Raw genomic sequence first — 14,967 nt, forward strand, 5'->3', positions numbered from 1 at the left:
TTTAGGACGTCAGCCTTTAGAATAGGAAATAGTTCCCATGTCAGTCCCCTTTGTTTCTTCGTATGTATCAGAAGTGGCTTTTGTCCTGGTAGTAAGAAGCTGGAACACAAGCCAGCCATCTTTACTCTCCTCTCCTGGTCTCGGTCATTTATTTCCACAACTCCTTGGGAAAAACAGTCCAAGAAATCTGCTCCACCTTTACAAAAAAGGTTGAGGCATACCCATTCAAAACATGGGTTACAATGTTTCACAGTTAAAAGGTAAGGACTATCCTAATTTTGCATTTGATTGTTAAATAATACCATCCTTTTATGATAAAATAAGAGTCTATATCAGAGGTTGCAAACTGAGTAATCTGACCTGCAAGGGTTTTGTCTGGTCCACAAGATGTTAAACTTAAAAAAACTGCAGCCAGAAATACAAAGACTTCACATTTACATCTGTGATTTCTGAGGATTACAGACCCGCATCCCACAATCAGCTCTGAGAGTGGAGGCCCTTTTGACACAGCAGGTATTCTTCAAATTGCCATGGATACCGACCAAATCTTTGCTTTTAATAATGTATAGAAGTTATACAGACCTGCCATTTCATGAAAATGTTAATAAGTAAACATAAAAACACCTACATTTTGTACTACTATAAAATATGGGAATAAAATACATGAAATAAAATAAAAAAGGCAAATTGAAGGGAAGAATTGGGGAGTGGTTTGGTGGGTGTCAAGGTTCAACCAAGCAGGATGGAAGGTTCTGTGATCTGTTACACACCATGTGCACGTGGTTGACAATACCGTATTTTACACCTGGAAGTTACTGAGAGGGGAAATTGTGTGTGTGTGTATGTGTGTTGTGTTTTGCCACCAAATAGAATCAATGTGATCCACTGCATCAACCAAAGAGAAAAAGGCAGCATGTAACGCAGAAAAAGCACTTGATGAATTCAACAAAAACTTAGCAAACTATAAAAGGAAGGAAATTTCTTTAATCTGATAAAGGGCAGTAGCTACACTAAAGCAGTAACAAGTAATATTGGTCAAAAGTTTTTCACCTGAGATCGTGAAGGACGTAAGAATGCTCACTATTCCACTTTAATTCAACATTGTACTTGGTGTACTTGGCCAGTAAAGCAAGAAAAAAAAAATAACAGATTGGATTAGGAATAAAGGGCAGGGGAGAGCAGAAGTTTGGGACTTAGGCTTGAGGATTCCAAAGCAAGCCAAACCACAGTATACAGTGTGTACAATACTGTAAGAAATTTTTTTCTTAAATCAGCAATTTATAAGAGAAACTGACAGACTACAAAGGAGGTTTCCTTTATCTTACTAAATATCTCACTCTGATACTAATTCAAATACTTAAAGTCATTTACATTTTAAACATTTCTGTAGAATATATTCTACCATTTGAAATAAAGACCCAAACAATGTCTTAAACAATAAATTGACCTTAAGTATATCATCTATGATCAATTCAGGAAGACTAAGTTTACTACACCTTTCCAAGCATAAAAATACACGATTTAAAGTACTTTTTGATTGGGGGAGGTGGGAAAAAAAGCAGAACAGAGAAATGACCTGTCAAAACACAAAATCCTGTCACTTAACATTATAACTCACATGTTCAAGACATCTTTCAAGCGCTGAAAACACCAGATAGTTCTCAGAAACAGTATTAAAACCCATTAATAACAACAGCATCCAAGACATTACAACAAAAAAGCCCTTAATAAAAAGGAGTCCATGTATTCCGTTATTGGACAAACCCAGTCTCTCCATGCATTCCTGGGGGAAAAAAATGCAAATAAATGTATCTTTTGGGTAACATGGCAATCCATATCTGCCTCCGGTCAGACTCTCCCATCCCCCTCAGTACTGCGGAAATGTTCCATCAATTCTGGCAGCCCACGCCATGAGGCCCCCCACAACATCCTGAACTGTTAAAGATTCTAACTCCTGGACTGCTGTCAAGGACTGCAGGATCTTCACGGCTTTCTGGGAGTCATTGCCAAGTTTGCAAATCACATAAACTGGGAAAGTTACCCCTTCCTGTGTGCCCTGCTTCCCTTCCCGGATTGCTTCCCCTAGGAGTTCCAGGCTCTCCGCATTCCTCCGTTCCAAATGTTGCAAAGGGATGTGTAGGGCATGGGGCAAACGACAGATGTCCACCTCCACTTGAGGCCTGACGTCCAGCAACAGGTGGGGTGAGCCTGAATCCAGAAGTCGCTTATAGTCGGTGACCGAAACTCGCTCCTCTGGGCTCAGCAACTGCAGCGAACGGCACTTCTCAATGGCTGAGGAGCCACAGAAGGCTTCGTAGTCCTGCAGGTCAGTCACAGTGGGCCGCTCGCCGCAAGCTGCACAGTCAGGCCTGCGGCTCCGAAGCTGAATACAGCGAAATTGTCCTCTGAGGGCATCAAAGATCAACAGGCTGCGACTGTAAGATGGACCCAGACCTGCGGCGATCTTCAATACTTCCAGCGCCTGCAAGCAGCCCAGGACCCCAGTTACGACACCGAGCACGCCGCCATCCGCGCAGTTGGTCACTGTCTCCGCTGGAGGTGGTTGGGGGAATATGCAGCGATAGCAAGGCCCGCCGTCATAGTGGTACACTGTGATTTGGCCCTCAAAGCGCAGGGCGCTGGCTGACACGAGAGGCCGGCCGGCTAGCACACATGCGTCATTAACTAGGTAGCGAGTGGGCACGTTGTCAGAGCAGTCAGCCACCACGTCATAGCGGCGGATTAAGTCTAGCGCCGTGGCTGGGGTAAGCGCCTGAGCATAGGGCACGCACTCCACCGCAGAATTGAGGCGGCGCAGCGCGGCGGCGGCCGAAAAGACCTTGGCTTGGCCGGCCAGCGCCTCGCCATGTAGCACCTGGCGGGCCAAATTGCTCACTTCTACGACGTCATAGTCCACAAGGCCAAGGCGGCCGACGCCGGCCGCTGCCAGGTACTGCGCCAGTGGGCAGCCGAGCCCACCGCAGCCCACGACTAGTACGGACGCGGTGGCCAAGCGCAGCTGTCCGTGCACGCCCAGCTCAGGCAGCACTAGCTGCCGGCTATAACGCAAAATCTCATCTCGAGACAGGGCGGCCTTCGGCGGCAGGGGCGACACCGGAACCAACCTCCCTGGCTCCTGCTCCGCCAAAAGAGCCGCCGCCAGCCTCTGCTTCAGAGAACTTAGCTCTTCCTCACGCCGGGAAACTTCCGCCTGCAAGGCGAGCACCTCCTCCCTAGAAGCCATGGCGCCTCTCTCGGAAGTTGTCTTGAAAGGCATTTCCTTTTCCGGCTTAGCGTCTCCTAGCGACTGGAATAAACTAAGAAATTTTTACGGAGCATAGGAAAAAGTGATAAGTAAACATGTACTTCCTGGAGAAACCCTCAGATTCAACTTTAAAGATTCACAGTGCCTGGATATTTCCAATGGAACCACGAAGAGAGCCTTAGGTTAACTAGAACCTAACCACATAGCCTGTACCCCCTCTTCCTGAATTTGGTACGGTCCGACCCGTCCCCTTCCCGCGCGCCGCGTGACGTCATTCCGTTTCCGGCGTCTCGCGCAGTTCCGCCATGGCCTCCGAGGAAGCGAACGGTAGTCCTCGTAGGTCTCGGCGTGAGCCGGAGGGGCGCGCCCCGCGACAGGACAAGTATTCAGTGCTTTTGCCCACCTACAACGAGCGCGAGAACCTACCGCTCATCGTATGGCTGCTGGTGAAAAGCTTCTCCGAGAGGTAGCGTGCCCGGCCGCCGTCCCTGAGGAATGAGATGAGCTGGCTTCGCCGGCCTGGGTGTCGGCAGTTGGCTGCGCGAGGCGGCCCTGCGCGGCCTCCCTTCGGCTCTTGAGGGAATCCTTGGGGAGAAGTCTACCCTTGGAGAAAGCAGAGGCGGATACTTCTGGGGTTCTGCCCGTGTCTCGGGTTCATTCCTGCCCTTGGGTTTTGTAAGACATTCCCTTATTGTACACTTCCCACCACCTCTTTCCCCCCTCCCCCCCAGCTACCCTCCCCCCCCTTTTTTTTAAAGTAGGGTTGGGCACCATTTCACTTGGAGCGAGGTTCAAAGCTTGACCTCACTCCTACTTCTGGATGGTCAGGATGCGGCAGGAGCCGGGAGTCTAAATGAGCACGCTCACTCCCGCCCCCGTGCTGAGTGCTTATGTAAGCATGAGGTTTGACTCTGTGGGTTAGGGAGCTGCTGCTGGGCTGGGCAACTTCGTTGGTCACTAGTGGACGTTTGATGTGGTTGTTAGAAACTAGGGCTTTTAGAGTTTGAAAGTGTTATACGATATTTTTAAAATTTCGGAATATCCTGGTATCAGTACGAAGTTACTTGTTTTAGGGTTATACCAATGGGATCATGTATAGATCCCTGAAGATCTTTCCAGATCAACATACACCAACTTAGAAAATTATTATTTTTTTAATTCGATAATATTTCATATGACTTACAATTTAACTGGGTCATCCCAGTGAACACAGATTATTTCTAGAGCTTTTTTTGTTTTTCTTTTTTGACTTTTGCTTTATAAATGAAAACAGACTTTGTTCACCCCATATTTTCCACCATTTAGAAAAGTGCTGGACCCGTAGTGAATGCTCCTTTAGAAGAATGTTGCAACAAACACATTCATACTTTTACTAGTGTACTGGGGGTAAAGTCTTCAGGATGGAATTGGCGGGTCAACAGATGTGCTTAAAATTGACAGTTATTACCAAATTGCTCGCAAAAAAAAAAAAGATTGTACCGCCTTAAGATGGGCATTATTCAGAGAGTGCTTGTTTCCCCACCAACCAGCCAACCGGGCCGTTAGTAAACTTATATTTTTGGAAATGCTAATTGGTGAAAAACATGGCTGTTTTGACTATAATTCTTTGAATGACATAACTATTATAATGTGCATGGCTCCTCACAGTTTTTTTTTTTTAATTCATATCTTTTTCCTCTTTAGTTATCTTCTTCTTTTGGTTTCTATAAGCACTTTCCACATGAGAGAAATTGTCATATAGTAAATCTTGTTCAGTTTGTCCTCTGAGTCTCAAATATTTTTTGCTTTAACCCGAGTGAAGTTTAAAGAAGGAAATGATTTTCTTTTCAGATGTGGTCAAATTAAAGGCAGCTTAACTGGATTCCATTAGACTCCCTTACCCTCAGGTGTTCTGGGCACGTTGAAGTGAGAGAAAGTATAATTTGCTATTAAATGACTTCATTTGTTTATGAAGTATATCTCTTTCAGCATATCAACCAGAATCAACATCTTACATATTTTGGCTTGTAAAGTAGTTGCCCAAATTAAAGCATCTCAGGGAGCTGAAGTCCTGGTATTTCCTCTTAACAGGCTAAGTTTAGCTTTCTTCCTAATTTGCCGGGCCTGACTTTTTTAAGCCTTTAACAGTGCAATGTGTTTTCTGGTTGATTTCCTTATATTTGTTTTTAGTATGGACAAAGAGGAAACAGTGTTGTGGGAGTTTTGCTGTGCTTTCCTTTACTTTCTGCTTCTTAAGTTTCCAATAAAATTATTAAAAAAAAAATCTAAAACGACTTGGGGGAAAACATAGTGATAACATATACAACCAAGTATTGTGTTCGCTTGTTCTTAGAATAGAAACTGTAACATAAAGTTAATGGAGAACCAATAGAGAGATGTTCATTTTGAAGCACGTTGAAATCTTATGTATTTCTCTGCTTTTTGTATGTAATAGTGTGAGGTAATGGGTACAACTATTTGAAATAGTGGTGTTAAGAGAGTATGTCACCATTTTAAAGGGGTTTTTTAAAGGATGAAATGAAATCTAATTTGTTCCTTGTGTTATTTCAATCTATTTGGAATTTAAAAGAATACTCACTCAGCAATTCAGTCAACTTGAGAGATCTTTTAAATGTACTTTTGAAGTATTTTTTATAACCAAGATTGATATTAAGGTCCTATAATTCTATTTCCAAATAGAATTCCAAATTGTACAGCAAGGTAAGTAAAATTTTATGATATTCGTATCATATATAATATACAGTAGCTATGATTTTTTAAATTCGAGTATGTTTTCTGTGTGAGAATTTTTTAACATCTCCGGACTTCATTACAGCATTTTTCAGCAACACGCTGAGTTTGGAGATGAAGTACTAAATGACATTTATTTCATTTGGTAATTGAAGTTTTCCTTAGTGATTAATATGACAATAAATTCCCACTTATACTGAGGAGGAATTAGTAATTTTAAAATTATTTTTTTATTTTGAGAATACAGTCTCCAAACAATACAAACTTTCATTTTGTTTTTTATTTTAGTGGAATCAATTATGAAATTATAATCATAGATGATGGAAGCCCAGATGGAACAAGGGATGTTGCTGAACAGTTGGAGAAGATCTATGGGTCAGACAAAATTGTAAGTCATGTGAACATTTTTCTATCATATCACTTGTGTTTGTTTGGGGGAAAAGATGAGAAATGGCAATGCTTAAATTCAGTCTATTTTCTGGAAACTGAAATGATAGAAAGCATCTTATACACTTGGGATTCAGGTGCATTTTCATTGTGCTTGAAGTTATACATGACTTTGATATGTTGGATCAGTAGTAATTGTACAGCAAGGGGCACCTGGGTGGCTCAGTTGGTTAAGCGTCTGCCTTCAGCTCAGGTCATGATCCCAGGGTCTTGGGATTGAGCCCCACATCGGGCTCCTTGCTCAGTAGGAAGCCTGCTTCTCCCTCTCCCTCTGCCTGCTGCTTCCCCTGCTTGTGCTCTCTGTCAAGTAAATAAATTAAAAACTTAAAAAAAAAAAAAAAAAGTAATTGTACAGCAAAACAGCTTTTACATAAACTGTTTTTACAACTTTCTCTGCAGATAAGTTCTCTTGAAGGGCGAAATTAAAGCATGATACTGAATTGACAAGGAATATTACAGAAGTAGATTGCAATTAATAATGTGTGTCTTGATCTTTCTGCCTCCCTTTTTTGCAACTATAAAACCTTGTAGTGGGGGAGGGTGATTGTTCCATGGAAATTTGGCATCTTTTTATTTTTCAGAGTACTTAGCATCTCCTTACCTGTAAAGCAGTCTTAATGGGAGTAGATTGACTTTCCAAGTCTTAAATTTTCCCACGTACTTTGAAGGGTGTTGTTTTTCTACTGGAGAAACTTAGATGTAGAATTCATTTTATAATGACTTTATAATTTTTGTTTTTGATCACTGGTTTATTTTTATAATGGTTTGTATTTGCAAATGTTTGAATATACTTGTGAGCTCAACTTTAGATAATTCTTGGGCCAAAAGCATGCAGTTAAGTCCAGATTTAATTAGAAAACACATTCTAGGCATTGGGTATTTTATAATATGTATAGACTAGAGTTTCTCAGTCTTGGCACTGTTGACATTTGGGACCTAATAATTCTTTGTGGGGGTGGGGGGGTGTTGCCCGGGCGGCGGCTGCATCCTGTATTTTAGAGCACATGTAGCATCATCCCTGGACTCTTACCCACTAGATGCCATTTGCAGCCCCTCTCCCCAGGGTGGCAACCAAAAATGTCTGTGGGTATCATCAAATCACTCCTTATGGGCAAAATTGTCCTCTTCTCCCAAAAGAGAATCATCGTTATAGACATAAATGAAAGAAGTCTCTTGGAGAACTTTGTTGATACTTGCATTTTAAGAAAAGGTAATTAAGCATTATAAAAAACTGTCACCAGGTACACATATTCTTGATTAATCCTGATAATGAAATAATTCCTATTCAGTTGAAGGAGATAGTGGTCAATAGGAAGAGTTTAAGGGAAACGTGTTACTCTTATACACATGGTAAATCTTTTCTCTGCTAGTTATTCTTTCCATATCACACATGGGCAACTCAAGGATTACACCTCCAATCCTCTGAATATCTCCTGATATACAGGAGGAGATTAAAAATTGACAGATTTTCAACCTGCTAGCAGTGACTTCTGATGATGTCGGGTTCATTTTTTTAGCCACCAGTTCCCCAGTTTTTCTTTTAGAGGTTGTGAGCCAAGGCACTGACATTTGTTATTATATAGAATACTCTGACTTATGTGTTATTTAATCTGGGAACATCAACCTGACAATATTTTGAACACTTCTGTCATAGACTCCATTCAGCCTTGAGGTGTAATTGATTGATCGATCTTAGGCTATGTCTACTAAATTGACCTTTTCAAATTCTAAAACAACGTGGCCCTCAGAAAGTTCCATTTTTCCCATCAACCCAATAAAATTCAAAATAATGAGAAAAAAATTATATTCACCATTACGATTTTCCCGTACAATTAGCCTTTCTTAGCTGAAGACTTATTTTTATCTTCATTCTTCTTTCAACTTGTTGGATTTGAGAGTATGATAAAAACAGGTCCACTTAAATATTATGGATCCTAGGCTTCCTAAAATGTCATCAAGATTTTCTGTGACAAAAATTTTTTATAAAATAAGGTTTTTGTCAAAACAGATTATAGCATTACAGGAAGTAGCTCATAAACAGTGTGGTAAGTGTTCTTCAGAGTGTGTTTGCGCACACTTTGTGTGAGTTCCCGCCGGCTCTCCTGTTGGCTGTGAGACGAGCTCTGTCGTGCCCTTCACTGCTTTCTGCCATCCTTCCTGACGTGAGGCCTCAAAAACGGGAGGGGCTGGAACTAAGGATTTGAAAGTAAAACAATGGGTACTTTTTATTGCATAAGAAATTAAAAACTACATTCTTGTTAGAAAATGAAAAAGTTGCTGATAAAACTGAAGTTGCCTTTGATGAGCATTTCGTGGTCCACCTCCTAATCTCTTCTCCAGGGGACACCCCAGTCAGCAGCTTGGTGTGGGTTGCCTGAGACCTTTGTGCATGTATGTGTACGTGTCTACGTTTGTTAGAACTAGGCAATATGGTGTTTTTTGTTTTTAAACATAAATGCAATCTTTCTGTATCATTCTGTTGATTTTTAACTGTAGCTGAAAGCTCTTTTATCCCTAAATTATCTTTCTTTTAACTGTTCCATAGTACTCTATTATATGCAGCATGATTTAATACTTTATAAAAACTTGAGAAAAAAATATTTTTCCAACTGAAACAGGTTTATAGAAAATCTAAGGTGAACTTTATTTTTTTTTTTTTAAAGATTTATTTATTTATTTTGAGAGAGTGAGAATGAGAGAGAGAGAGTACATAAGAGCGGGGAGTGTTAGAGGGAGAAGCAGACTCCCCGCCGAGCAGGGAGCCCGATGTGGGACTCGATCCCGGGACTCCAGGATCATGACCTGAGCTGAAGGCAGTCGCTTAACCAACTGAGCCACTCAGGCGCCCCCTAAGGTGAACTTTAAAGGATTTGTTTTTTTCAGGGCAGATACCAGGTCAATATTTTGCCAGTAATCATCAGTCACAAAAATAAAACCTGATACATCTTGTTTGATTTTATTCAGTGAATTATAGTTACTATACATGATTGTCTAGTTCTTTTGTATATAAGAGCTCATTGAGCAGGAATGTATTTTATCTTTGTTCCTCCCCAAGACCTACAGCAGTTTGCATGAAGTTTAAAAAAAAAAAGTCTATCCTGGTTGAATTGAACTGAAAATACTTTGTTTAGAGATTTGCAGTCTGAGCTGGCCTGCCTATACACTGGCAAATGCAGAAGGGGATAAAACGGGCTCGGTAGTGAGTCTGTTTGAGCCCCGTACCTCAGAAACTTAGAGTCCAAATCCTGGCATTCTACTTTTTCAAAAATTTCCAGACAAAAGAAAAAAGCTAAACAAGAAGTCAAGGTTTATATACGAAGCAAAAAAAAAAGGTAGAAAAACTAAGTGATTGACAAAAAGTAAGAAAAGAAAAAATTTAATTTTCTTGTTAGGCGTATAACCCTAAAGTCATGTCATTGGGCCAGTAGAGAATGTAATGAGGTCTTCCAAGCATAGAGTCAGGATACGTTGATGGAGTGATGTCAGCATTTAAAATCAACCAAGGAATCTAGAGAAAAAAGTGTGCATACCCTTTCAGCCAGTGGTTCCACTTTTGGGATGCTGATTACAGAAATGACAGGACCCCTACAAAAGGATATATGTACAAGTATCTTTATTGTAGCAATATTTGTAATGGCAAATACCTGGAACCAACCTGAATGCCTTAACTAATGAATGACCATATATTGTCTGACTTGTAACCGTAGCCTGTATTATTTTTGTAACTAAAAAAAAATAAAAGGGAATCAAGAACATAAATAAATAATAAAATCACAAAAGAGATTGAGAAAACAGACGTGGCTATCAAATACTCAAAGAAAGTATAAGATGAGTGAGTTAAATCCTTGATTTTCTTAGGAGAAGGAATCAACAGATATTGTTCAAAATGGTAAATCAAGTAATAGAGGTAACATTGTTTACGTGCTGTTTTCTGGTGGATAGCACCAGAAAAAAAACATTTAAAATTTGACCTGCAGGGTTGGGGTAAAAGAATGTTGTTTTTCCAACCTGTTAAACCATTTGATTTGTTACTAAACACTTTTTTACTTTGGCAATAAATGTTAAACATACTCTGCTGTAAGTTCTAATAAATGCAGCTGTATTTCTGTTAAAAGGAGTAGACAGCTATAAGAAATTTTTTATTAGTGGGATTATTTTTGTATTTGTGTTAAAATGCTTTTTTTATTCTTGCAGCTTCTAAGACCACGGGAGAAAAAGTTAGGCCTAGGTAAGTAGAAACTCTCACCCCTCATACTTACTTCTTGCACTGGTAAGGTTACCCTGTGTGTATTTTCCTAATTTGGAACAAGGCCAAAGTACAGTGACCACCTGTGATGGTTTTTAATGATTTTAATGACATGTATATGGTTTAACCTGAGTTGCCTGTATCAGTCAAGGTCCACCTGGGAAAACAGAAACCACTGTCAGTCTTTCAATATAGGGAATTTAATACACAGAATCTGGTTACACGGATGAAGGAATGCTGAGAAGCCAAATGGAATGGAACAGTGAGGCTACTCAAATTAGTAGTAGCTAGAGGTTGCTACCACCCCTAGAATGGAGCAACAATAGGAGGAGATGGTGTTTTTGGAGCCCAGGAACCCAGGCTATTTAGAAGGGGCTAGAATGATGGAGTGGGGGATACCTGGCAGGAGCTAGAGCTGTCAAGGATACCCAGTCAGTGCTGGGAGGCAGAGTAAGAGGGGGGACACACTTACACTTTTCCTTTTCTCTCTCCTGGAAACTGTCCCTCCTGCCTCCCAAAGCCATCTGACAACCAGTTGAGGAGAGCACCTGGGAACTATAGTTCCATGCAATGTAGAACAGAGGCAGGGCCAGAGAAGGGATCTAAGGGCAAGTGTTTTGGAAAACCAGCATGCTGCGTTAGCTGTAACTCTTTGAACATTTCTTTATAAGTAATGGCAAAATGTAAAAAGTTATTTATTTTTAAAAAAGAAAACTTTTCTAGCTTTTAAACATAGGGGGTTATAGAAAATCTCAGATGAACTACGCCTGCAGCAGAGGGAATGGCGGGAAGTCATTCTGAGATGAGTATCTCAGTGCCTTTATTTCTGATGCTGGTTACAGCTGCTTATGTTGAGAAGTGCTATAATTTTACTGAAAAATTGAGCCAGCATGGAGGAAACACGGTTCTTAAAAATTGAGTATTTGCTGTCTTGAAGATCATCAGTTCTCGGGCATCATCAAGTGTTCTGAATATCTGAACCCAGAAGTTCTTTGGGATTGAAATAATCTGGAAACTGCCATGAAAGCAACCAGGAATTCCTGACCAGTCAGTGGAAATCCAAAAAGCTGTGATCCTCACTTTTTAGCAAAAGTTAGAAGAGTTCAGCCTTGCTAATAAGACTATGGGGTTTGGAACTAGGGAACTTTTAGGCATGAAAGTGTCTAAGTAATTGCTGGCTGTGCCTTTAACCCCAAATACCAGACCCATCTAGTGTACTAGGCTTACAGTGTTGACTGCACTCAGCATTGTGGAAATGGGCTGGGAGTGATGGGAAGAACAGAAGCAGGGAAAACACTTTTAGGTAGAGAGGTGAGCATCAGAGGGTGGTGCCTGGGACTAAGGTGAAGTTGCAGAAGAAAGAATGGAATGGAGAGATGTTTTTGATTGAGAATAAATAGAATTTAATTATAGGTTAGTATCACCTTTACGGGACTGATGTATGCTTTTCAGATGCTTAATTTCTTCCTTGTTCATGTGTATATTTAAGCATTTCTGATGGCTTTCTTTAATGGATATATTTTCACTGTTAGGAACTGCATATATTCACGGAATGAAACATGCCACAGGAAACTACATAATTATTATGGATGCTGATCTCTCACACCATGTGAGTGGTATCATTCTTTATTAGCTATTCATGATAGTCTAAGCCTATTTTACTGACTTAATGTTTATTTTTTCTAAATTTCAGCCAAAATTTATTCCTGAATTCATTAGGTAGGTATTTTTAATATTTGAAAGAATTACTCAAATCATTTATCCTATGTTAATTTTAGACTTATTTTAATTTAAAAATGCACATGCTATTTTAAGTTTGCTGTCAGAAATGAAACCAAAATAACAGATCTGAGGCTCATGACTATAGATCTGTGGCTAAATGATACATTTTAGGGACTAATCAAAGATAATTACTCCTTTATTATCTAAATTCTCCCAGACTACAGGAAAAGATGGAAGGTGACTTCCCTGTTAAATGGAATTAAGCTCTGCATCATAAGGGTAAAACACCGTGAACAAATAGGGTTTATTCCAAGAATGCCAGAATGATTCATCATCAGGAATTCATCCACATAATTTATCACATTAGCAAAGAAAGCAGCATGATTAAGTGTATAGATGCTAAAAGGTATTTGATAAACTGTACTAGCCACTTCTAATAAAACTTGGAAGTGGAAATAAAAGGAAACCACTTAAACTTGATAAAGACAACCCAGTCCTAACACAAAAATCTTACTAAATGGTGAAATGTTGAATCATTAATAAACGCATCAAGATAGGAATACCAGCTGTCGTTGTATGTGGACGTTTTAAGTGATGTAAGAACAAGAATTTAGTATGAATATTGAGTAAGAATACAAAATGGTATTTATTTGCAGGCAATATAGTTGTATTTTTAGAAAATCCAAGACAACATGAAACCTCTCAGGATAAGAATTTGGAAACTGTTAATGTAAGTTCAATATACTAAAACAAAATTAAGTAATGTTACTCTCCTGTTTCAATCACTTCAGCGAGTTCTTGTTAACAGATGGGAAGAAACTCTTTTCCTTGCCCCTCAAACCGCTATTTGATCTGGCCCCTGCCTCCCTTTCTGAGCTCATCTTGTGCCTCTTCCCTCCATTCCCTCTGCTGCAGGTGTACTCCTTCTATTTCTGTGTCACACGGAGCGCTGTGTTCTTTGCTTAAAATGCTCTTTTCCTGCTCCTTAATAGCCAGCTACTTCTCATCCTTTGATCTCTGCAACAAAGTCACCTCAGCGATACCTTCTCTGCTTGTATATCTAATTCCCAAGAGCCCTTTGACCTGAGAAGGAAATGGAACCAGGGGAATAGAAAATGGGTGAAAGATACAAACGGGCCATATGTAGAAGAAAGACCAATGGCTCATAAGCCCGAAGGAGGACACCCTGGGGGGTGTTGTCAGGGAAACACGAAGTGAAATAAGTGTGGCAGTATTTTATTACCCATTAGTTTGTCATAATTACAAACTTAAAGAGCAACACATCTAGCACCAATAAGATGGCGGGAAGTGGACACACACAAATCTAGCTGGAGGAAGTGTGAGTTGCTACAACCTTTTTGGAAAGTAATTTCTGGTGATACCTGTTCAAAATACTTGTAAGCTTTGTTTTAGCAGTTCTCTTATGTTCCACTCTGTGTTGTCTAAGCACCAGGATGTAAGTTTATGAGAACATTGCCACACTATTCATTGTGGTTGTGTTGTTGGGGGTAGGGAGACCCACCATGAAAACATCCATGCAAGTATACAGGTCCAGTGTTCCATGGGATATTTAGAAGGGGAAATTCTCTGTTGACCTCCAGGGGTGTCATGATTCCATTATGTATATTGTTAACTGACAAAAGGCAAGTTGCAGAATATACTTTTTTGGGTTCCAATTTTGTTAAAGCAATCAGAATCCCTGGGGTTATGTGTGTCTTTATTTTTCTGCAAAGAGAAAGGTCTGGAGGGTTACCAGGCTGTTTTAGCACTGTTTACTTATTAGTAGGGCCAAGAACAGAATGGAGGGGAATTACATTTTAGGACGGTTTCACATGGTACAATCAGCAAATACTACTATTTTTTAGCTCTAGAAATTAATAAAGGAAAAATACCAGGTTTGCAAATCTTAACGTTGAAGGATTTCTGAGTGGTATCGTTCATTTGTTTTCTTGGCATTGTTTTTCCTATGCAAATCTTAAAAGTTCTTTTTGTGTAGCTCATGAAAATAACTATTGAAAGCTCAATAGCTTTTTCTAATTGACAGCTAATTTATTTTTTTCTGCAGGAAACAGAAGGAGGGTAATTTTGACATTGTCTCTGGAACTCGCTACAAAGGAAATGGAGGTGTATATGGCTGGGATTTGAAAAGAAAAATAATCAGGTATATACATGTGCTGCAATTTGTCTAGTTTTTATTATAACTACTGGGAATATGTTTATGATGGGTATTTAGATTACATTATCATGCTGCCTTGGGATTTCTGGGATTAGATTGTTAACTTCCAATATGTACTCACAGATAGGTCCTTGTGTACAATTTTTCCTATGATCAAAGTATTTTGGATATTTTTCACTAAGGAAAAATCAGCATAAACCTTTGAACCTTTGTTAGAAATGGTCTAATTCAGCAAAATTTATTCTACTGTATCTTCAGCTTTAAGTGAACTATTCATCTATATCTTGGGACTGAGTAGTACACACACACACACACACACAGCAAGCCCATAATCTAGGGATGGGGAAGGAGAATCCACTTCTTGATGGGAAGTACGTACGT

The 14,967-nt window shown here is 39.9% G+C and overlaps 2 protein-coding genes across 2 annotated transcripts in view; one reads left to right on the top strand and one right to left on the bottom strand.

The window, feature by feature from the left end:
* Positions 1-535: 535 nt before the first annotated feature.
* Positions 536-3,321, bottom strand: MOCS3 (molybdenum cofactor synthesis 3). Its single transcript, XM_025853355.2, has one exon. The coding sequence runs from the start codon at positions 3,275-3,277 to the stop codon at positions 1,868-1,870; it is 1,410 nt and encodes a 469-aa protein (XP_025709140.1). The 5' UTR covers positions 3,278-3,321; the 3' UTR covers positions 536-1,867.
* Positions 3,322-3,565: 244 nt separating this feature from the next.
* The window catches only part of DPM1 (dolichyl-phosphate mannosyltransferase subunit 1, catalytic), a 16,781-nt gene continuing 5,379 nt past the window's right edge, over positions 3,566-14,967 (top strand). The window contains exons 1-6 of the mRNA XM_025853357.2: positions 3,566-3,731; positions 6,284-6,383; positions 10,637-10,670; positions 12,221-12,297; positions 12,382-12,407; positions 14,476-14,571. Coding sequence (XP_025709142.1) covers positions 3,571-3,731; positions 6,284-6,383; positions 10,637-10,670; positions 12,221-12,297; positions 12,382-12,407; positions 14,476-14,571 — 494 coding nt within the window. The 5' untranslated portion in view covers positions 3,566-3,570. The remainder of the gene's footprint in view (positions 3,732-6,283; positions 6,384-10,636; positions 10,671-12,220; positions 12,298-12,381; positions 12,408-14,475; positions 14,572-14,967) is intronic.

This window comes from Callorhinus ursinus, unplaced genomic scaffold (assembly GCF_003265705.2).
Source record: "Callorhinus ursinus isolate GAN/ISIS: 27379988/994484 unplaced genomic scaffold, GSC_fseal_2.0 scaffold53, whole genome shotgun sequence".
NCBI lineage: Eukaryota > Metazoa > Chordata > Mammalia > Carnivora > Otariidae > Callorhinus > Callorhinus ursinus.

Excerpts from the sequence above, each read along its gene's own strand:
- MOCS3 (XM_025853355.2), bottom strand. The coding sequence starts at position 3,277 with ATGCCTTTCAAGACAACTTCCGAGAGAGGCGCCATGGCTTCTAGGGAG.